Source organism: Trichosurus vulpecula, chromosome 2 (assembly GCF_011100635.1).
Source record: "Trichosurus vulpecula isolate mTriVul1 chromosome 2, mTriVul1.pri, whole genome shotgun sequence".
Taxonomy (NCBI): Eukaryota; Metazoa; Chordata; class Mammalia; order Diprotodontia; family Phalangeridae; genus Trichosurus; species Trichosurus vulpecula.
In genome coordinates, this window is record NC_050574.1 from 86,506,039 (window position 1) to 86,530,835 (window position 24,797).

The 24,797-nt window shown below is 38.3% G+C and overlaps 1 protein-coding gene across 1 annotated transcript; it reads right to left on the reverse strand.

Annotated features, from left to right (window-relative positions):
* Positions 1-6,716: 6,716 nt before the first annotated feature.
* LOC118836611 (olfactory receptor 52R1-like) lies at positions 6,717-7,685 on the reverse strand. Its single transcript, XM_036743853.1, has one exon. The coding sequence runs from the start codon at positions 7,683-7,685 to the stop codon at positions 6,717-6,719; it is 969 nt and encodes a 322-aa protein (XP_036599748.1).
* Between the last annotated feature and the right edge of the window lie 17,112 nt (positions 7,686-24,797).

Genomic DNA, 24,797 nt, shown 5'->3' on the forward strand with positions numbered 1-24,797 from the left:
CTATTTTTCTTCTTCTTTGGTCTTTTTGGGCTACAGAGTGGTACAGCTTGTGGTGCATAGTTCCAAAAGGTTTGTCACCTCTCTGTCATCCAGGCTTGCCTGCCTCTCCCTGATCATCAGTGCCTCCTGGTCCAGACAGCTATTTCTTTCATATGCCGCCTATAAGACCACCTTCTTCCAGAAGTCTTTCCTGATTTGGTCTTACCAGCATTCCCGCACCCAGATGCCAGCCACCAGCCGCCAGCCACCAGCCTCCCGCCCTTCGCCTCCTTTCCACCCCGAGCCCTCCCAGAGGCCTCCTGGTTTTCCGTGGATGCTTTCTCCCTGTTTCCCAGCCACGCCCTCCCCTTCCTTGGCCTCCTGCACCTTAGGTGCTGTGCAACCGAGGCCTCTAGCGTTCGAGTTCTGCAAAGGCAGCGTCCATGTTGACAAAGTCATGAAAAAAGTGCAGCTGCTGAGTGATCCTGGAGTTTAGAAACTCGTCATCCACGGCTTCTTCCAGGTTGACCGAAAAAAGTGAAGAAGTTGGAGTCCCCTAGGCGAGCCACCACACCCCCTGGAGGTCGAACGTCCTGAAGCACTTGGGTCAAGTGCTGCAGGTGGCTCATCCGCTGGTCTTGGGCCAGCTCTTCCACCGCTGTTGCGACGTCATCCAGAGGGTCTGACGACCACTCCTCCAGCTTCCGCTGGAAACGTTGCAGGTCCGCCAGCTGCAGGCAGACTAGAAAGGGCTGCAGCTGGCCCAGGGAGGCCCTGAGCTTCTCCAGGGCCTCCAGGAATTACTGCCAGCCAATGACGTCTTGCACTTGCCACAGCCAGGGGCTGTCCCTAATCCATCCCGACATAATGGTCAGGATTGGTCATTAGATGATCTGCAGGTTCTCCATGTCATACAGAATGCCTTCCTCTTGCAGGATGTTCAGGGTTTCTGGCAGGGTTTGCAGCTTCTCTCTACATGGCATTCTCAAGCAACTTGCTTCTGCTTCTTCCTCTTCCTCTTCCCCCTCTTGCTGCTTTTCTTCTCCTTCTGCTACTAGTTCTTTTATTTGGAGATAATCTTATCCTCGATGCTCTGCTCTCCTCAGCTCAGCTCAACACAGCTCTCCTCAGTTCCTGGGCACAGAATGAGTGGGACCTTCTCAAGAGGAGACAATTTATAGAGTGTCAAAGTGGGAGGGGTCTTGAGGCAGAGCCAAAGGATTGGCTCAAAGTCCTCTCCTGAGGAGCTGAGTTCTCACCTCACCTCCAGATTCTTTGGATTCCACAATCTTGCCTGGCATCGGGTTGTCTTCCCCTCCCCCACATACATGGACCTCTGTTTCAACAATCTGGCTAGCAGCTGTTGTTGGGGTGAAAGACCAACACAAGCACAACAACAAGAACACTACCAGCACACTGCAAAAGCCCAGGTTCTTTTGATCTACTTTACTAAGGAAAGCAATGTTAAGGGGTTGACAAGCTTACTTTAATTCAGCATACAAATACCATTCACTTAGTTTGTGGGAAAAAGCCATCACCCTGAACTTTGGAACAAATACAAACAAATTACCAACATCAAAAGACAGACCCAATACAATTCATAGTTACCAACATCCAAGTTCAGCCTGGGAGCTCATAACAAGGGCTGGCCCAGAGTCACACACACCACCATGGCTGTGGGCAAGAGCTCCAAAAAATAGAAAGCCAACCCCTGGTTTTATATCTTTTTCAGGGTCGAGGATGAGTCACACATGTGACTCACATGACCTAGAATCGTCACAAAGAGGTGACTTAAACCCATGTGGTCTAAAAGCCTCTGATGTTCCAAACATGTCACTCAAACTCTTGTGTAAACTAGGCCCTCCCCTGAGGCAAGGAGGTCACCAAGGACTCCAAAATCTAATCAAGGAAACAAAGGCCAAACTCTTCAAGAGCACTTGGTTGAACTGAGTGCTAAGAGCCCATTTTGTTTACCAACACAACCTCCTCTCTAGTTCCCTGCTTGGCCAAGCCCCCTCTCTATTATCTTCATTGCCCATATCTGCCCCTTTTGGCTTCTGGGGATAGCTGGTTGCCTCTTGAGAGTTGTCTCTAGGACAAGCACTTGACTCAGTGGTGTGCAAGTCTAATGAACTCAGTCAAGTGCAGGAGTAGGGCAAACCATGAAGAAGATGCCGTCCAAAGGTCTAAAAAGAGACTGGAATCTTGATTCTGTTGGGTGATTGTGGATCAGTAGGCATTGGCAAGGCCAGTGGAGGAAAAGAGATCAGCTTATCTTGAGACTTCAGGTGCCAGTGCCTCAGACAATTATGTTTATTTTAATTACTGGTAGTTTCCACTGACAGGCAAACAGCAACTTTGTGCCTCACAATTCTTTTATGTTATGAATGAGAGAATCATGGACTTGGAGCTGAAAAGGTCCTTAGAAATGAGTTAGCCCAAACCCATAGTTTGTATGTGTTGCTACTGAAGGCCAAGTGTTTCAGATACTTGCTGAGAAGACCTAGAGAGTAAAATAAGACAAAATGCTATATAATCAAGTACAATATTTTTCATATCTGCCTTTATCTTATCACAATCTCCCATCGACATTCTTCCTTGAAGTTTTCAGAAGCTTAGAACTTGGCAGAAAAGTAAACTAAGTATAAGAGGAATTTGATACAAGTCTGTTTTATTATTTCCTTTTTTCATACAATGAAATACTGGATATTTAATAGAGATGCCAATCTTGAAATCAATGAGACTTTCTCCATATATTATCAAGGAGTTGTTGCCATGGTCTTGCAAAGGAGGTAAAAGATGTGCACAAATAGAAGGAAAAGTAAAATGGAGTGAATTGTATATTATGTTATACAGAATCAAAAGAAATTCAAAGATTCAGAAGAGTCAAGGAAACAAGGGTGGATACTATATAGGCCTTGGTGGACAAGCCTCATTTATAATCTTTAAGGCAATATCCACCCTAAGTCTAATCTAGGAAATTCCTAATGCTTCTGCAACAACCCTTGATATTTGGGACTTTAGAATAAAGGATAGAATATCAGTTTGGCTTCTGAGATTTAAAACATTATTCCACTACTTAATTTTTGGGGATGATTTTTTTTACCTTTCTAGTCTTGCTATCTTCCCCATCAGATTTCACATAAGGATTTATTTAGTAAATTTCAAAGGCACTTATACATTTGTTTTAAAGCATCTGTGTTACTGTCTTATCTCCTTACTAGATTGTATCCTTTCTATTACACAGGACACTTATCTATACATTTGTTGTTGTTCAGTAATGTCTAATTCTCCATGACCCCATTTGAGGTTTTTCTTGGCAAAGATACCGGAGTGGTTTATATTTCCTTTTAAAGCTCATTTTATAGAAGAGGAAAGTGAGGTAAATAGGGGTCAAGTTCCTTTCCTAGGATTACACAGCTAATTTCTGAGGCCATACTTGAACTCAGGTTTGTCTGACTCCAGGCTTGATGCTCTTCCATCTACTGCATCATCTTGCTACTCATACCCAAATTTAGGAGATGTTTAATAAATACTTGTGGAATTTTATTATTGTACTCTTGGTATCTCATGGAAGTGTCAGCACAGCATTTAGTTATTTCATGGAATCTTAGAATTGTAAATTTAGAAGGGACCTCAGAGGACAAATAGTCCAACTTACACATTAAAGGGAATTCACACTATACAATTATTCATTCTACCTCTATTTGAATATCCCTTAGGGAAGGGGGACCCACTTTCTTGAAACCAGCCATTTTATGTCTGTATAAGTCAAATTCACATGATAATTCGGAAGTACAGGGATAGACATGAAGGAGGGGGTCAGTGTTATAATATCAATGGATTGTTTGAATTATTACTTATATATCTGCTTTTAAGGAAAGATTATTTATATCATATCCTGGATAACTGAAATAGAGACAGTATTTTTTTTTTACAAAAATGAATAACTTAACAAATGTTGCATGGTATATAGATTTAGATATAGATATATTTATAGATAGATATAGATATAGATCAATTCTCTGTTGCTTGTGCTAATTTAACACCAAGAAAACACAGGTGGTCCATCAGCCACCACCACACCATCCATACGTGGAGTTATCAAGTCATCAGTTACAGCAAATGGAGAAGTTTTGAATTCTGTGGATAACTTCACTTTCCTTGGTAGTTGTAATGGCAAGCAAAGTGGGACTTTTTATTGTCTTTTGTTCTGGAGTGCTTCTCAGAACTAAGGCAATCAAGAGCCTTTGACTGAGTCTCGCCTTTCTTTGTAGGAAGGCTCACACCCTTTGCTAGTTAGGTCACCAAAGGTGTGCTCTGACCCCCCAAGAAGTGTATAAATACTCTTAAGTTAGCACTTTAAGGCTCAATCATTGGAAGAGTGTGGGTGTGGAGACTCTGGGTAGCAGTTAAGGAGCACTGCCCCCCCTACCCTGCCCCAGCTTTGGCAAAACCCAGATATTGGTGCTTCTCTCTCTGATAACTATGTGTGTAATGTCTTGGTCAGATGGCTAGAATCCTATATTGATTTGTGTTATTTTGCTCTGTTTATATAATTTCTGTTTGTAATTTCTGTTTGTGTTTTCTCTGAAGTTCAGGGTGCTGACTTTTTATTCTTGCACTAAGTGAATGATATATGTTTATTTGATTAAAGTGAGATTGTAAACCCCTTTAAGTTGCTTTCCTTACAAAAGCAGATCAAAGAATCTGTGCTAGCAGCCCTCCTGTGTGCTGGTGATGTTGATTTTACACAGGCACTGTAGTGGCAAGTAGCATTGTTGTTAAAAAATGGGACAGTTAGCAGGATCTGAAAACTGCAAGGAAAACATGGGGCCTGGGATATACTGTTTCCCAGTTGTGGTAACTATGATTCTATGGAGCCTGGAGCAGGACCTGAGAGCTTCCTGAGTGTGAAGCTTTTCTTTCCCAGAAACAGACACTTTGAATAGGAGCCTCTGCAACCTACTGTCAGGCAGGAGCAGAAAGAACTTGAAGTGGAGCAGTCCCCGTGAGCTGTGACAAAGAGCAGGAACAGAGAGCTGCTTGTATGTGAGTCCAGGCAAGAGCTGGGAGTGGTCTTCCCACAGAGGAAGAGACATGGGACTTGAAAGTCAACCTTGGATCAAGATGAAAAGAGGTCTTTATTTGCATGCTTTGTATTGATTGAGGAGATTGTAACTTGCTGTGGCTTACATGTGGATGGTGTTTGTTGATATGTTGTGCTAGGTAAGACCCTTGCCTGGGACTCCATGCTTGTGTAAACAAGTATGGGGAATGCTACTAAATGATGTTACGTCATACTGGCTACATCACGAGAATACTCTTCCAATGAATAAGCCCCCAAAGCAAAACCTCACTTCAGAGTACATATACTGTTTCCACTCAATGACACTTGATTCAGTCAAGGACTCTTGATTCAGAAAAAGGCAAGACTCAATCAAAGGCACTTGATTGTCTTAGTGCTGAGAAGCATTCCAAAAGAATAAACAGTGAAAAGTCCCACTTTGCTTGACCTTCAGGCAGATAGAGCTAATTCTAAAACTCAGTACTACATAAATATTAATTATATCCAACATACAGTAGAAATCAAAGGTAATATTAATTTTTATCTCTCACACAGGCCAGCAAAAACTGTTCTTAAAAGTTTCACAGCTTCAGAATGAAAAGGGATTGTAGGTGTAACACAATCCAGTTCCCTTGTTTTAAAAATGAAAAAACCAAGGACAGAAGTTTTACTGTGACATTTCCAAGTTCACAAGGTGATAGTGCAAAGATGAAATGCTATGGTAGGTCTTCTTCCTCCAGATCCTGTGTTCCTTCAATGATTAACCACTGCTTACCTTCTTTTTACCATTCTGGATGCTAAATCCCAAAGAGTCCCTCCAGTATCTCATAGCTGCTGTCTACCCAATATATATTTGTGGAGGGTATTGAGGACAACCAATGTAATTCAAAAGATAGCAAATTACTTCTTTCAAAGCAGACTGCTGAAGTTTGTCTTCACAAATTTTGAATTTCTGCAGTTTTCTTCCCACCAATAGAAGCATTAAGAGAATCATGCCATCACTCAAAAGAGCTAAGATTCCATAAATTTGGAGAACTTCCTTATCCATTACTTCAGCACATATTCCATAAAGAGTTTTTTAAGGTACATAAAGGTTAAATGATTTGCCCAGTGGCACACACCTTATGAAAGTCAAAGACAGGATTTGAATCTAGGTATTTCTGACTTTAGAATCAGCACCTTAATCACCATGCCAAGCTGTTGCCTATGCATTGACATTAATAAGAAAATGAAAATGTGTGTGATGAAAGTTCTATTTAAAGCTGTAACATGTCTTGAATCTTGCTCTATTGAGGAGAGTGAAAAAAGCACCCACCTTCTCTTATATGCTTATTTAACTGCTAGAAGCTAGCTCAAAATCGTATTTTATCTTTCAAGCCCCATTTTTCAAAATAAGATTAAAACCATAACTTTTTGAACACCTCTTTTAAATAGAAACTTAGCAAGTCACCTAAGCCAGAATCATAATTCATTTTCTCTACTTTTGTGATCTTGGAATGTTAAACATTGATCAAGTTTGGTACATGGATGTTTTCTTACTCCACATATAGTGACAAGTGGAGAGGATGACTATTAGGGCCATGTTAGGACATTGCAAAAGAGCATACTGATTCACCAACCTCTTAACCAGTAAGTGGTTAAGGAGAGTGGTGGCACAGTAGTCTTTATCTCAGGTAACCTTCTGGCAAAAGACATGAACCACCCTTTCCCAGATCTGTTTGGTCTTCACACCATAGATGATGGGATTGAGCATGGGAGGCACCAAAAGGTAGAGATTGGCTAACATTACATGAGCTACCTGAGGAACCTGATGGCCAAAGCGATGGGTGAGAAATGTAAAGAGGGCAAGAATATAAAAGGCCAGTATGACACAAATATGGGATGCACATGTGCCAAATGCTTTAATCCTAGCATCCCCTGATGGCAAATGCAAAACAGCCTGCAGGATCATAATGTATGACACAGCAATGATTATGATGTCAAAGCCAACTACAGAGAAGGCCACAAAAAGCCCATAGCCACGATTTGTTCTGGTGTCTGCACATACAAGCTTCAGTACAGCCATATGCTCACAGTATGACTGGGGGATGATTCTGTTAGGGCAAAAAGGCTTCCAGGTGACCATAAAACAGAAGGGGCTCACCCACAACACACCTCTTACCATCACTGCCACGCCTAATTTAGCCACCACTGAGGTAGATAAAATAGTTGAATGGCGTAGTGGGAAGCAGATGGCCACATAACGATCCAGAGCCATTGCCATGAGAATCCCTGACTCCACAGAAGAGAAGGCATGAATGAAAAAGACTTGGGTGAGGCAGGCATGGTACTCAATCTCGCATGAACCAAACCAGAAGATTCCTAGCATCTTGGGAAGTGTAGAAGAGGACAAAACCAAGTCAGTGAAAGCTAGCATAGCCAGAAAGAAGTACATGGGTTCATGGAGAGTGTGTTCAACACATACCACATGGAGAATGGTAGTATTTCCTATCAGGGCTAAAATATACATGGCACAAAATGGGAAGGCAACCCAGAATTGCGATTTCTCCAACCCTGGTATTCCAAGCAGGATAAAAGATGTAGGATGGAAAGATTTGTTTCCAGAAGGTGGTATGATGTGATCTTTATTCCCCGCCATGTTTAGCAAAGGTCCCTTGCTGCCAAAAGACAAAATAAAACATTTTGCATTTAGCAATGCAATAAAGTATAAAATAGAATTTTTCTGTGAAGTAATATAAGCAACCCTGAGGGTCTTCCCCTCCCAGCTTGATTTTTTTCTTTTTTTTTAATTAAAGGGGGCATCCCTTGACTCATTTTTTGGAGGCAGAAAAGCAGCACAATTGGAGTTTAAGTGATTTGCCCAAGGTCACACAGATAATAAGTGTGTCAAGTGTCTGAGCCCAGATTTGAACTCAGATCCTCCTGACTCCAGGGCCAATGCTCTACTCACTGCAGCACCTAGCTACCCACCTTGACTCCCTTCTTAAAGAGGCCTATTCACTGAATAGGCATTACTTCACTCTAAGTGAGTATATGAAAAGGCCTTAGTCTAAAAGATCCAGGGTCTCCCGCTGTATCCTGGGTTATCTCCAGTCATCTTGATGAATATCTTGTCACTGGATCTAAATGGCTCTGGAGGAGAATGTGAGGCTGGTGACCTTGCACAGCCCTCCCTGATGCAAATCCAAGTCAAGTGAAAGTCATGTCATCAGTTCCATGATACCGTGGTCCTCCTCGAAAATGAAGGACAAACACAAAAACAACAATATAAGGTGGTACCAGGAAATATAGTGATCAGGAGAGCAATTCCAATTGTCCTATTAGAGTTCTCTTTTATTTGTTTGTTTTAAATAAAAATGATAATATAAAGTAAGCTTATTTTATAACTTTATGAAGGAATACCTTTCAAATGGTGACATGATCGATATGAAAACACATGATAATGATATCAATGATATCAGTATGATAACATATGAATAGTTTGAAAGTTTTGAAGAAGAATATAAATGTTATCTACAACAACCATTACTGAAATCTTAAATTCAATTCTTTCATTTTGAAAGTTGAATCGATAAAAACAAGCATGCAAAGTAATGCCTGCAATCACTATAAAGCTTTTCCACCTTTTCTTTTCTGGCCCCAACCTATTATTTGAGAATCTTCTCCAGGACCTCTTTTTTACACTTTTTCTTTAATTAGTTGTGTTTGTCTACATTCTCTCCATTATTTTCATCATGATTTTAAAGGTATCAAAGCAGGATATAATCTACTATGAAGGGTTAATGATTTTCTAGGAGGTCAATGTAGAATAAATCAAAAAAGGGTGCCAAAGTGAAGTATAGAAGTTCCTTCCCAACTACATATGGAATGTTCTTTTTTTACCCATGGGTTTAGCTCTCCCCTTTCAAATGTAGGTTATTGTTTGACAAACATGTTCCATATCTTATTGGTTCTTAATATAAAGACTTTTTTTCTCTTCAACCTCGTCTCACATTAACTAAAGTAGATGATCCCCAGCATCTAAGGAGTGACAAATATAAGGAGTACAAAGCAGAATGGCTACACAAAACTGATATAGTGTGAAGTAAGCCAAGCCATATACAAACTGACAGCAATATAAATGTTAAGAACAACCGTAAAATAATTAAAAATTAATGTTAGAAGCATGGTGCCAATGAAGTACTATGGGTATACATGGACATCCTCTTATTCAGACCTGCCATTAACCTACAAGCCTCTCAGAAGCAAGGAGTGTTTTATTTTGTTTTTGTCTGTCTTTGAATCTCCGGAGCTTAGCACAGTTATTGGAACATGGTAGAGACTTAATGTTTACTGGCTGACTGACTTGTCTGATACTAAGTTACCAAATCACAGATTTTAGTAGCAAAAGGATCTTAACTAGGCATCAAGACCAACCCATATCAGAGCAGTAATCTCAACTATTACATATCTAGTTGATCATTGTCAAATTTGCACTTGACCTGTAGTAGGGGGCAGGAGAGATCACTTCCAAAGATAGTTCATTCCATACTTTGATAGTTCTCATTGTTAGAAAGTCTCCTTCTCTCTATCATCAGGAAGTGTGGAATAATGGAAAGACCATTGTCCACTCCTTCTACAGTGAATGTAGCTGGGTTCAGTTCTTGCCTCTGAATCATACTACCTCTTTGTCTTTGGGAAAATCTATTACTAGCTGTTGACTTTAGTTTCCTTGATGGCAAAAGGAATGAGTTGGACAAGGTTACCTCTGACATCCCTTCAAGTTCTAGATCTCTAATTATAAGCATAAATTTGATCTTTTTTAAAAATTTTTAAAAAAATTTAATCTCTAATTATAAGCATAAATTTGATCTTTTTAAAATTTTTTTTTAAAAATTTAAAAAAAATTCCACTATTACTTTCTGTTTAAACATCATATCAATGGGGGGGGGGGGTGAGCCAAGATGGTGGCTGGAAAGCAGGGACTAGCGTGAGCTCCCCACCAAATCCATCCAAAAGCCTATAAAAATGGCTCTGAACAAATTCTAGAACTACAGAACCCACAAAATAGCAGAGGGAAGCAGGGCTTCAGCCCAGGACAGCCTGGATGGTTGGTGGGTGAGGTCTTTCATGCACAGAGCTGGGAGCAGAGCAGAGTGGAGCATAGCCCAGTGTGGACCGTGTGGACCAACCATACCAGAAGCCGGGCAGAGCGGGCCCTAGTGCCCTGAATCAGTGAGCTGTGGCAGTTGCCACAGATAGAGTTCCCCGTTCAGCCACCGCCCCAGGAGAAGTGGAGGTGGGGCAACTACAGAAGTACAGCTACAGTTGCTTCCGGCCCCAGGCCCACCTGGTGGGAAGAATTAAGTGGCAGATCAAAGCAGGAGTGCAGAGCCTGCTGACGAACTAAGTCCAGTCTGGGATAGGGGTTCTTGGGGAAGAAGGAGTGCTGGTGTGGCAGAGTGGCTCTAATAGCTCTGAAATCAACAGCACATCCTCCCAAGCTTGGAACATAGTACTCTTCACTCTAGAAGCAGTCATACCCCGCTGGAAAACTCAAGCATCAAATAAGTTGGCTGGGAACATGGCCAGGCAACGAAAACACACCCAGATTCAGTCTCAGACTTTGGAATCTTTCTTTGGTGACAAAGAAGACCAAAACATACAGCCAGAAGAAGTCAATAAAGTCAAAGAGCTGTAGCTGCCAAGAAAACATGAACTGATCTCAGGCCGTGGAAGAGCTCAAAAAGGATTTGGAAAAGCAAGTTAGAGAAGTAGAGGAAAAATTGGGAAGAGAAGTGAGAGTGATGCGAGAAAATCATGAAAAACAAGTCAATGACTTGCTAAAGGAGACCCAAAAAAATACTGAAAAATGTACTGAAGTAAACAACACCTTAAAAAATAGATGGACTCAAATGGCAAAGGAGCTCCAAAAAGCCAATGAGGAGAAGAATGCTTTGAAAGGCAGAATTAGCCAAATGGAAAAGGAGGTCCAAAAGACCAAGGATGAAAATACTACCTTAAAAATTAGATTGGAGCAAGTGGAAGCTAGTGACTTGATGAGAAATCAAGATATTATAAAACAGAACCAAAGGAATGAAAAAGTGGAAGACAATGTGAAATATCTCATTGGAAAAACCACTGACCTGGAAAATAGATCCAGGAGAGATAATTTAAAAATTATTGGACTACCTGAAAGCCATGATCACAAAAGGAGCCTAGATATCATCTTTCAAGAAATTATCAAGGAGAACTGCCCTGATATTCTAGAGCCACAGGGAAAAATAGAAAATGAAAGAATCCACAGATCGCCTCCTCAAATAGATCACAAAAAGAAATCTCCTAGGAATATTGCCACCAAACTCCAGAGCTCCCAGATCAAGGAGAAAGTACTATAAGCAGCCAGAAAGAAACAATTTGATTATTGTGGAAACACAATCAGAATAACCCAGGATCTAGGAGTTCTACATTAAGAGATTGAAGGGCTTGGAATACGATATTCCAGAGGTCAATGGAGGTAGGATTAAAACCAAGAATCACCTACCCAGAAAAACTGAGTATCATGCTGCAAGGCAAAATATGGATTTTCAATAAAATAGAGGACTTTCAAGCTTTCTCAGTGAAAAGAACAGAGCTGAATAGAAAATTTGACTTTCAAACACAAGACTCAAGAGAAGCATGGAAAGGTAATCAAGAAAAAGAACAAGAAAAAGAAATTGCAAGGGACTTACTAAGGTTGAACTGTTTTGTTTACATTCCTACATGGAAATATGATGTGTATGATTCATGAGACCTCAGTATTAAGGTAGCTGAAGGAAATATGCATATATATATATATATATATATATATATACACACATATATACATATATATGTTTGTGTATGTATGTATATATGTAGATGTGTGTGTATATATGTACGTGTGTGTGTGTGTGTGTGTATATATATATATATATATATATATATATATATAGAGAGAGAGAGAGAGAGAGAGAGAGAGAGAGAGAAAGAGAGGGAGAGAGAGAGAGAGAGAGAGAGAGAGAGAGAGAGAGAGAGAGAGAGAGCACAGGGTGAGTGGTAGATGAAGGGATGATATCTAAAAGAAATAAAATCAAATTAAGGGATGAGAGAGAAATATATTGAGAGAGGGAGAAAGGGAGAGGTAGAATGGGGTAAATTATCTCACATAAAAGTGGCAAGAAAAAGCAGTTCTGTAGGAAGAGAAGAGAAGGCAGGTAAGGGGGAATGAGTGAATCTTGCTCTCATCAGATTTCACCTGAGGAGGGAATACCATACACATTCAATTGGGTATCTTACCCCACAGGAATAAAGGAGGAAGAAGATAAAAAAAGGGGAATGATAGAAGGGAGGGCAGATGGGGGAGGAGGTAATCAAAAACAAACACTTTTGCAAAGGGACAGGGTCAAGGGAGAAAATTGGATCAAATGGGATATGTTAGGAAGGAGCAAAATATAGTTAGTCTTTCACAACATGATTATTGTGGAAGGGTTATACATAATGATGCGTTTGTGGCCTATGTTGAATTGCTTGATTTCTTGGGGAGGGTGGGTGGGAAGGGAAGAGGGGAGAGAATTTGGAACTCTAAGTTTTAGAAACAGATGTTCAAAAACAACAGAAAAGTTTTTGTGTGCAACTAGAAAATAAGATACACAGGCAATGGGGCATAGAAATTTATCTTGCCCTACAAGAAAGGAAGGGAAAAGGGGATGGGAGGGGAGTGGGGTGACAGATGGGAGGGCTGACTGGAGAACAAAGTGACTGGAATATATGCCATCTTGGAGTGGGGGAAGTGTAGAAATGGGGAGAAAATTTGTAATTCAAACTCATGTGAAAATCAATGCTGAAAACTAAATATATTAAAAAATTAAATTAAGAAATTAAAAAAGCATCATATAAATGCCCTATTTTCATTCTACTCACAGAGAAACATCTGATATAATAATGACATTTTTAAAGGAAACAAAAAGAGAAAGAAGAAAAATCAGCAAAATTGATCAATACATCAAAAAGTCTGAAAATATGTAATGTGCCATAACAATAAACTCCCACCTCTGCCAACAAATGCAAGGAGATGGAGAACATCTTCTCACATCTTTTTTTGTGGCAACATGTTCATACTTTGCAATTATGTGAGATTCATTTTTAATTGTTTTGTGGTTGTTGTTCTTAGCATTTATATTTGTCAGTGCACAGATGATTTTTGTGACTTATCTCACTTCACTCTACATCAGTTCCTGCAAGTCTATCCATTCTTTATAATCCTCATAGTATTCAGTCCCTTGCATTTATGTACCACAATGCGTCTAGCCATTCCTCATTTAATGGGCATCCACTTTGGTCTCAGTTCCTGGCTACCACAAAATTAGTTACTTCTTTAATGTATGGGGAATTCCTTCTTATCGATGGCATTTTTGGTGTATTCATCTTGTAATGGAATCTCTGAGTCAAAAGGAATGGTCATTGTAGTCATTTTATTTGTATAATTGTAAATTGTTTTCCAAAATGTTTTTCCTAAAATATTTATTCACAACTCCACCAAAAATGGACAATTGTTATTATGTCTTTAAAAAATCTCTCCAACACTGAATGACCCCATCTTTTTTTTATCTTTACCAATTTGCAGAGTGTGCTAAGAAAGGTCAATTTTGATTTACATTTCTCTACTTATCATTGATTTCGTGCATTCTTTTATATGGTAGTTAGAAGTTCAAAATTCTTCTGGTAAATGCTTATTTATATACTTTCACCAATTATCTGTTAGGAAATTAACTGGGAACCAACAGCAGTTGGTTATCTATATATTTTGAATATCAAGCTCTTATCTGTGAGATATGATACAGGTTTTCCCTCTATTTAACTACTCCTCTTCTAATCCTAGTTGCATTATTTTTGTGTGTGAATCTGCAGAAGGCTTTACATTTCAAATAATTGTATTTGTCTGTTTTATCAGCTTTGTTCATTTCAACTCTTCACCTATTGCTCCTGGTTTTAATAGCTGGGGAACCTACTTCCTAAGCACCTATGAACAAGTTTAATATGACAAACACATCAAGATGAACTGGGAAGTATTTCACACGTAGGTCTATTTGAATCCAGTAGGTACATAGGGCTTTGTTTCTATGTTCAGGGACATTAAGAAAGTCAAAAAGGTACCATAGCATCATAGCCCTGAAAGAGACTTTTAGAAACATCTAGTGTACCCTGAGTCCCAGTGAAGTAAAATAACTTCATAGCACCATAGAGTCCAATCCTCCCATTTTACTGTCGAAGAAACTGAGGCTAAAAGAGGCTATGACTTTCCCAGGTTTAGTATTTGAACACTTATTTTCCTGACTCCATACCCACCTCTGTACATCCATCCTTCCTTGTCTAAGATTAAACAACTAACAAGTGGCAGAGCCAGGATTTAAATGATGACTTTGTGCCTCAAATCCATTTTTGTTCCACAAAAGAGAAATCAAGCTTCACTTTTTCTGAAGTATTAATTGTCCAGAAAACTTTTTCTACTATATTGTTTTCATGAGTATGTTCCTGAGTCTTTCAGCCCTATGATTAATGGATGTATTGAATAAAAGCAATTGCAAAATCATAGAATTCTAGAATTGAAGTGATTTCAGATGTTAATTTATTTCAACAAATAGATAAGGAAGCATCCCCAATAACATACCAGAAAAGTGGTCATCATCTCATTTAAATATTATATATGTTCCAAAATGCATTTATTCATTTAATACTCATTTATTCAAGAATGCCAGTGTGTGAGGCACAGAGCTTGACTCTGAGTACAGAATGAAAACAATATAATAATTCTAGCTCTCAGTGATTTCTTTTTTCATTCTATTGTTCCCAATAAGTGAACATCCCAGTCTATTCTCTCAAAGAATCCTCATGGCATACTGATAATGTAGTTAAAGAAAATACTATTGTCCTCATTATTTACATGAGGAAACTGAAATTAAGTAGCTTACTCAGGGAAGGTGATACTGAAATATTAGTTTTACTACCTGTTAGACTCAGTACACCATACTGCCTCTAATATAGATGCCAGATCTATTTCACAGAGAGTAAAATTTAACAGGTTTATCTCCTTAAGGTTAGGTCTTTTACAGGAATCTTTCCAGAAATCTTAATATGTCCTTTCAGCCAGACCCTGACCAAGTTCTTTGATGAACCTACTCATTCCATAATAAAAAAATTTACAGTCTGTGTTTCTGGATTTTCAGCCTCCTCTCTCAGATCACCAATTCCCAGTTACCAGTTCTTATACCTTAACTTCTTTCTGTCACTCCGGAAATATGCCTAGACTTAAATCCTGCAGACTCATAAATAGCTTTCTTATCTTTTTTTTTTCCTTATCCCTCTGTCATTCTTCACTTGCAGAGCCTATCCAGAGCAACATTGTCAATTCAGTAAAGTATTGCCAACATCACTCTTCTGCATTTCCTGCACAACAACCTGCCCTGGAAATGTGCACAACTCATGCTGCTCTTTTTCTGTTGTTATGTTACAACCTCTGAACTTTTCTTTTTTGCCTTCTTTATACCCTGACTTTGCAGTCAAAAAAGACAAGGCTTGATGAACAAATTCATGCTAAAGTGCCTAGTATGTAACTATGTATACTATCATACTTCCTTACCCATCATAGCTTCACAGAATTTAAGAATTGGATGGGAACTTTAAGATTCCCTAGTTCAATGTTCTCATTTTACATATAAGTTAACAGGTAGCTAGAGACAAGAAAGAAAGATGGTGATGTTACTCAGTGAATAAGTGGTAGAGTTCAACCTAGAACTGCTATGTGTAGAGGTAGTGTTCACCTCTTTGAGATGGACTCAAAATAACATTATCGATGCTCAATTAAAATGATATAATGATAGTCCAGGGTCTAAGTGATGGAACCAGCAAAATATCAGAAGAGCAAGAGGACATTAAATGTGAAACAGAAGATATGTAAGCAAGGGAAAGAATAGTTCAGGTTGTTAGTAATGAAGTGCTCAAACAAAGCAAAGTTTATTCAATAAAGATGAAGAGATAGATGAAATGTGAAAATCAAATCAACAGAACTTCAGAACTGTTGCATGTGAAAGAAAGGTAAAAATACAGTATAGTAAAAGATAAGTGCAATTATGAATAATGGAAACAGGTCAATACTCATGTATGGAAATAGTGGATTCAGAAAGACAAATAGGTGTAGGTAGGGGAAGATAATGTGCTCTGCTTTGGAAACACAGAATTTGAAGTCCAAACAGGAAATTCAGGTGGAGAGGTTTAAAAAAATTAGAGGTGAGGATTTGGAAATCATAGTACTTAAAAGAATTGTAAAAAAAATAGAAAACTTTGTACAGAATGGTAGATAAAAGAGTAAATGAAGTTGCAAAGGGAGAGTGTATAAAGATTGTAAAGAGAGGAGATATTTATGCCAAGCTATGGGAGAATCCCTGTATGAAGGGATCATGAAGAATATGAAGAGATAAGAGAAAGCCTGAGAAAGAATAGTTAGATAATAGGAAGAAACTGGAAAGTAGTCTCTGTAGTTTAGATAGGAAAGAATACAGTAGGAGTTACAATATCAAAAGCCACAAAGAACTCAGGCAAATGGACTTCAAAAGGACTACTAGATTTGCTGATGAAGGAGTTATTGGTAACATAAAAGAGAGCATTCCAATAATATATTAGTAACATAAAACAGATTACAACAACAGTAGTAACAGAAATAATTAACACTTAACATTTCACAAAGCACTATTATTTGAATGAATGTGCTGAGAAGAGGGTGATGAAAAGTGGAGGCACCTATTATAGAAAACTTTCAAAAAGAACTTAGAAGTAAAGGGGAGGAGATGGACGTGGGACAGTATCTGGCTTAGCCAGAAGTGTAAAGAGATTATTTTTTACTTTGTTTTGTTGTATAAGGTTTGGGGAGACTTGGGCATTTTTTAAGGTAGAAAAGAAAGAACAAGTGGCGAAGGAGATTTCTCAAGTGAAAAGAGCAAATAACTCTTATATTCAGGAGGAAATTGGAGGGATTAATCTTAGTAATGACCAGAGATATCTTTTTTTAATGACCAGAAAGATAGCTTGCTCAGTCAGGAGTATTTGTGGATTGGAAAAGGCAAAAGAGATAGTGAACATGCTTACATTTGACAGCTTTGCATATTAAAGCTAATTCCTTTAAGCTATCACTGGCTACTTCTCCCTTACCTGTTGCCATCTTGAACACAGAGAAAGAGAATCATCATTATAGAAGAAAAAGATTGACTGCGGGTGGCAAGAGGAGATTGTAGTAGCTACTTCTAACAAACCCCACCAAATCCTTTCTATTGCCAAAGGAGGAAATTCCCCATCACCACCCTCACAGCTTCATAAAACAAAGTCTTAAGAAGGCTTTTCAGATACCCAACCAAGTAGATGGTCTACACTTCTTTATCTTGTCTACAACAGTAGTTTGAGATACATTATCAAACAATTTGTTCTAAGTAAACTAGTCATAACTCTTTTGTTGTTGCTGGATTTTTTGTGACTGACTCTTTTTGATCCCATTTGGAGTCTTCTTGGCAAAGATACTGCAGTGGTTTTCTGTTTCCTTCTTCAGCTAATTTAACAGATGATGAAACTGAGGCAAACAGGTTAAGTGACTTGCCCAGGGTCATATAGCTAGTAAGTGACTGAGGACAGATTTGAACTCAGGTATTCCTGACTCCAGGCCCAGTGCTATATCTACTGCCTTGCCATATATCTACCTGCTGAGCTATAACTCTAGAATTATTCTTATCTACCAGTTTAAAAACTCTGGAAATAAAAAATAAATTAATCTGACATGTCAGACCAGATTTTTTTTTAATCACTACTTCCTTTTCTAGTATTTTCAGAGGTCCTGGAAGGGTTTGTTTACAGACATTTCGAGGGAAGAAAAGGAGGGAAATAGGAAGATATTCATATCTTTCAATCTCTACTTCTTTATCCTTTAGAAGATACTACATGCAGCTGGTATGGAAGAGAAATTAAGCCAAAAGGGATTCATTCTTCTTTCTCTCAGGGGGTACATAGCCCAGTACAAGGGATCTAGGAAACTTAAAGCTGGATCCCAAATATACTACCTGCTTACTTTATGACTGCTGAGACTTTGGTTTTCTCCCCCCATTCCCATTCCAGTCTGATCTCATTATTTCACAATGTTACCAGTGATATGACATATGCAAAATAAAGCTGATTTATATCTATTCATATATAGATCTGAGTGATGGTGTGGAGAAGTTTTTGAAGACAATTACAACTCTAGAAAGTTCAGTTTTCTGGAAATTCAGGCTTATATTTCTTACAGTTGATGTATATGATCAATGAGAGGAACATTGCAAAATGCAAATGGAAATTATATGGTTCTTCCATCTTTATCCCTGGGCTTTTGTATAAAGTCTTCTATGGCCCTCAATCTCTTCTGTTGATCCTATGATTGTCAGCCATGGAGGAAGCAGGACGCTAAATGGCTTTCTTTCTTCAACCACTCAATGAACTGGATATAATAAGGCTGCTCAGCATGGTACTAATTTCACCAAAATTTCTAATTCAGCCTCCTCTCCATGGATTGTTGCCTGACTTTTAGATCAGGGACCATTTAGCAAGCTCTAAGAGAATTATTGGCCAGAGCTTCTCAAGATTATTGTCTCTGCTGGCCAAACATAATTCCTTCAGCGAGAAAGGGCAACTGCAGGGATTCTGAGAGATTTATCTTAGTGGAAATGAATAGGGATCAATTTATAGTATTCCATTAAATTCTTGTTCAAACACACAAACATTCTTTAATTGCTTTATTCTTGTCTCATTTCTATGTACAGACTCTCAGACAAAAGATTGTATATCCTTGTATAACTGCAAGTATGTAAAAATGTCTGCCTCTGTATAAGAAATAAGATGTCACTTTCTGCTTATCCATGGGGAGTGGGGATGTTTATATAGGCTATGACTGTGTATATATGTGTAGGTATAGATATCTGTGTCGCTGTGCATATAAAAGTGATAAATGATGTATCTGTGTGATTATGGATATCTATGTATGAAGGAGTGTATGTGTGGTCATGACTACTTTCATGTCCTTCACAATGTATTTTATGTGTGATGTGTGAGAGCAGGGACAGGTATGAGTGTTAGTGTTCTACTATTCAATCTCAATCATCATTCAGGGAAGAAAGTATGATGAATAAATTCATTCTGAAATGTGAATAGTCAGTAACTTGTGTACTGAATTATACCTTACCATTCATAACATATAACACTTAAGATGGAGAGGTGATCTTTATGACCTCCTAGTTCACTCTCCTCATTGTATAGTTAAGGTGATTGGGAGCCAGAGAAGGGAATAGACTTCCTGAGTTTGCAGAATAAAGTAGTGACAAAACTTGAACTGTAGCTCAGAAGAAGTGTCTCAGTTTACACTCCTCTGAAGTGGACACCAAATTATATGATGAATGAGCTATGAAAAAAATATGTTTCAGTGTTTTGACATTATGTTGGGCCAGAAGGTAATTGACAGGCAAAATAATATCTGAAAAAAACTAGAAGCCAGAGAATGTGTATTTTTTTAAAGTTTCAGTCTTGTGCAGTTAGCAACAATGACGTTAAATATAGCTGATAATCATATACTTTTGCAAGATTTATAAAACATTTTATATGTATCCATGTATATATATTTTATAGATAGGTAGATGTGCAATATAGCTTTATCCTCACAATAACTATGAGCCTATAGATATTATTATTCTCATTCTGTAGATGAAAAACAGAAGCTCAGAGAGGTTAGCTGACTTGCCTATGGTCACATAGCCAGTATTTACTAGAAGCAGGTTTTGAACCCATACTTTCCTGACTCCAAGACATAGACACTCTATCAATTAATAAACATTGCTTCTTATTTTTCTTAATAAATAATTATGTCTAGTTCTAGACACTATATTTTAAGAGTGGAATCATCAAACTTGACAATGTCAGGAAAAGAGAGTAATCAGAATGAAGTGGGGTTTAGAAGTTATGTTGTAGAGTAAATACTTACATAATCTGTGGACATATGGTCTAGAGAAGGGAAGATTGAAGGGTGGAGATGATATCTGAAGGATTGCTATTTGAAAAAAAAAGGGATATTTATACTGTATGAATCTAGGGAGAAAAATTACAGGTAATGGATAAGTAAATAAAAGGTAGTATTTTGGAGTGTAGCCTAAGGGTAACAAAGAACCTATAAATGGTAGATGTGCAAAAATGGAACAAATTCCTTCAGGATTTGTTGGGGTCAATACCCCATGGATAGCATAATCAAAATTATATCAGAGGCTGAATGGCCAACTTTCAGGGATACCACAGGAAATTTCTATACTGAATGAGGAGTTTAACATAATCATTTCTACATTTACTCCATCATTCAGAGTCTATGTTTCTATTGTTTAAGAAACATTTCCCTTATTCAGGAGTTGTATCCCAAAATTCCAATTAAGCAAAACATAGAAGACAGAAAAGAAACAAATACCTCTTGGTGGTAAACAAATGTTACAAAATTCCTACGCCAAAGCTTTTGTTTTCTAACAGGCTCTCACCCAAAACCAACTTATTCTTATTTTACACAAAATCTAATAAGCTTGGATTCCAAATGCTTGGTAGATTAGAATCAGCAAACTATAAGGCAATAGATATGTAGGGTACTGATAGCGTCCAGGCTAGTGACAATCTTGAGAATGACAAATGACAGACTGATGAGACAATAAAAAGAAAAATAATTTTTAAAATATCTCAAGAATTCAGAAAGGTTGGGATATAGAGATGATTTATTACAGGGCAAAACAGACCAATACAACAAGTATAAATTATGACAATTATGATTCTATTATTAAAGAAAGGTTAAATGTTTGCTTGGTATCTTCCCTGCAAAAGCCAAGACCAAAGTCTTTTAGTACCACAAATGCTAGACTGACTTTGAAGGAACCTTAATATCATCTAATTCCAGTTGCTTCTATCTCCATGTTTCAGATGAAGAATTTCATGCATAGAGAAGTTAAATGATTTGCCAAGGTCATACTCATAGGTTTTGCCAAAATGTGAGAAAAGCATGAGGTGCTACTAACTTGACTTTTCGGGTATTCTTGGCTTATGTGGTATCTGCAGGAGCTCACAAGCCCAGGAAACTCAGGATAGTGAGTAGATCTACTCACTTTTTTTCCAGTAGCCTGGAGTCTGAAGAAAAAGAAGTTACTGATCAGTCTGAACAATGGTGGTCTTTCACCACTGCCTGCTCCATTAATTTCTTGGAATATCGGGAAGTGCTAAGAGATCATTCTATGGATTTCAGCCTGAAGTCAATGCTGCCTCTCTTCCTAGCTCAGATAGATGGAGATTTCTCATTTCGGTCCTTATAGGCAGTATGGTAGAATAGAAACTGCTGCCTTTAGAGGCTGATGAACCCTGGCTTTCAATCTTCATTCCACCACTTAACAACTGGGTGACTTTGGGCAGGTCAGTTGCAATGTCTTATACATAGTTGGGTTCTAATACCTGCTTAAATTGTTGACTGTGATTTATCTTATCTAGAAAATGTGCATGATCACATTTAAACTACCTATTTCATGGGACTGTTGGAAGAAACGTGGTTTGGCAGCTTTACAGTGTTCTTGACCCAGTCAGGGTGGAGAGATTGGGAACAATGAGAAGGGGAAAAAAGATGAGTTATTTATCCTGAAGTAAATCCTTTGGGGAAAAAAGCAACTATGAGATATTTAGTAAGTATTTAAAAATGTTTGTTGACCAACTGGCTATGACTGACTTACTGGTAATTAAACCATAACCCATTCATCTGCTTAGATTTTTTTTTAAACTTCCCCCTTTTTAGTACTAAGTTCTAGAATCTGAGACAATTATCTCCACTGCCTGACCCTACAGCTGCCTACAGGGCTAGAGCTGATCCTGTTTTCCTCATGGAGGTGGGCCTGACACTTACCAGGCTTTGCATGAGGGAGTCTCGTCCTCACATCACCCCAGAGCAGAAAAGAGACAAAAATTGCTCCCAATGTAGGAGACTTTATTTCGAGGCAGGAGAGAGAACCTGCTTTTTTTTCCTCTATGGGCCTTAGTGAGGAAACTTCTGGGGACAAGTTGAGGCACAGGAGGGAGGAGACATAAGTGTGCTTTGCAAACTGAAATTCAATGGAGAATTGCCTTCTGCAACTTTTCTCTTTCTTGTATGTCTCTTAGGTCAGGATGTCCCCTGTGTTCTATTGTAGGGAACACTCTAGATGTATCAGTGAACAAAGTGATCATGTCAAGTGGTGTTGCTTCCTAATTGACAAACAAATAGAATGGCCTAGGGCTGTATGTAGAGATAACCTGTAAAGAATGAAAGGAATGAGTGAAGCAAGAGAGGCAGGAAGCAGAAATTCTATGGAACCTTAGAACCAGAAGAGACCTATTATTTGGAGAGTTGAAGAAACTCAGCTCCAGAAAGATGTTTATCTGAGATGAAAAAGGCACTGTGAGAATAAATAAATGCTCTTGCTGTCTCTCTATCTCTCTCTCTGTCTTTCTCTCTCTCAAAAATTAACATGCTAAGAAATAGAGGGGTAGATCAGTGGAATAGGTTAGGTACAGAAGACATAATATCCAATGATTTTATCAATTGACTCTGTTATACCCAAAGACCCCAGCTTCTGGTATAAGAACTCACTGTTTGACAAAAACTACTGGGTAAACTGGAAAATAGTATGACAGAAATGGGCACAGACCAATATCTGACACTGTATACTAGAATAATGTCCAAATGTGTACATGATCTAGGTACAAAGGCTGACACTAGAGACAGTTAGGGGAGACAAGAATAATTTGTCTGTCAGATTTATGGAGAATGGGGGAATTTATGACCAAACAACAGTTAAAGAATATTATGAAATGCGAAATGGATAATTTTGATTACATTATATTGAAAAGGTTTTGCACAAACAAAGCCAATGCAACCAAGATTAGGAGGGAAGCAGAAAACCAGGAAAGAATTCTTACAACCAGTGTCTCTGATAAAGGCCTCAGTTCTAAAATACATAGAGAACTGAGTCAAACTTGCAAGAATATAAGCTACTTCCCAATTGATAAATGGTCAAAAGATATGAACAGGCAGTTTTTAGAGAAAGAAATTAAAGCTATCTATGGTCATATGCAAAAATGCTCTAAATCACTATTAATTAGAGATGCAAATCAAAACAACTCTGAGGTACCACATTACACCTATCAGATTGACTAATACGACAAAATAGGAAAATGATAAATGTTGGAAAAGATGTGGGAAAGTTGGAATACTAATTCATTGTTGGTGGAGCTGTAAGCTGATCCAACCATTCTGGGAGTGATATGGAACTATGCCCAAAGAGCTATAAATATGCATACGCTTTGACCCAGCAATACCACTTCTAGGGCTGAATCTCAAGGAGATCATACAAAGGGGAAAAGGACCCACATGTACAAAATATTTATTGCAGCACTTTTTGTGGTGGCCAAGAAGTGGAAATTGAGCAGATGTCCATCAATTGGGGAATGGGCTGAATAAGTTGTGCTATATGAATGTAATGGAATACTATTGTGCTATAAGAAATGATGAACAGGCAGACTTCAGAAAAACATGGAAGACTTATATGAACAGACGCAGAATGAAGAGAGCAGAACCAGGAGAACATTGTACACAGAAACAGCCATAATGAGCAAGGACTGATTTTGATAGACTTAGTTAGCCTTTCTCAGCAAAGCAAGGACCTAAAACGTTTCCAAAGGACACATGATGAAAAATTCCATCCACATCTACAGAAAGATCTATGGAGTTGGAATGCAGAGTGAAACAGATCCTTTTCTCTTCTTTTGTTTTCTTTCACATGGTTTCTCCCGTTTGTTATAATTCTTTTATGCAGCATAACTAATGTAAAAAATGTGTTTGATAGGAATGTATGTGTAGAGCCCATGTCCGATTTCTTGCCATTTTGGGGAAGGAGGGCAGAGGGAGGGGAAGAAAATTTAAAACTTATGGAAGTGAATGTTGAAAATTGAAAATAAATTTAAAAAAAAAAGAAAGAAAATTAGTGTGAGCAAGGGGAAGATAGAGAGGAACCAAGCAGCATAAGACAAAATCTGAGAGAGAATGCTTTTTCAAAATTAGTGTTTTATTTTTCCCCAAATACATATAAAACAATTTTACATGCATTTTTATAATTGAGTTCCAAAATTTCTCCCTCCTTCCACATGTCTCTCATTGAGAAGGCAAGCAATATGATATAGTTTATATATGTATAGTCTTGCAGTATATATTTCTATATTAGTCATGGTATGAAAGAAAATAAACCAAAATAAAAACTAAGAAAAGCTAAAGAAAGTAAAAAAGTATGCTTTGACCTATATTCAGACTTCATCAGTTCTTTCTCTGGGGATGGGAGCTACTGCTCCCAGACTCAATATCCTAGATTCCTCATATCATCCATTTAGTCTCAGACAAACCCACAATGCCTAGCTTCCATTTTCTCCAGACAGGACCACAATAGCCAGCCAATAAGGAAGCAGAACCATCAGGATGCTGACAAGGAGGCTTGACCACCAATACATAGGAGGGACTTTCCCTAAGATGGCACCTTTGCAGTAATAGTAAAGAACTGACCTAAAGTAAGAGGCTTATTATAATATCATTATAATATATTAATGCCTCCCCAAAGGGTTTTCTTATATGCATTTTGGGTATTCACATGCA

What these genes read in the sequence shown, in the direction of transcription:
- LOC118836611 (XM_036743853.1), bottom strand. Translation starts at nt 7,685, where the DNA reads ATGGCGGGGAATAAAGATCACATCATACCACCTTCTGGAAACAAATCT.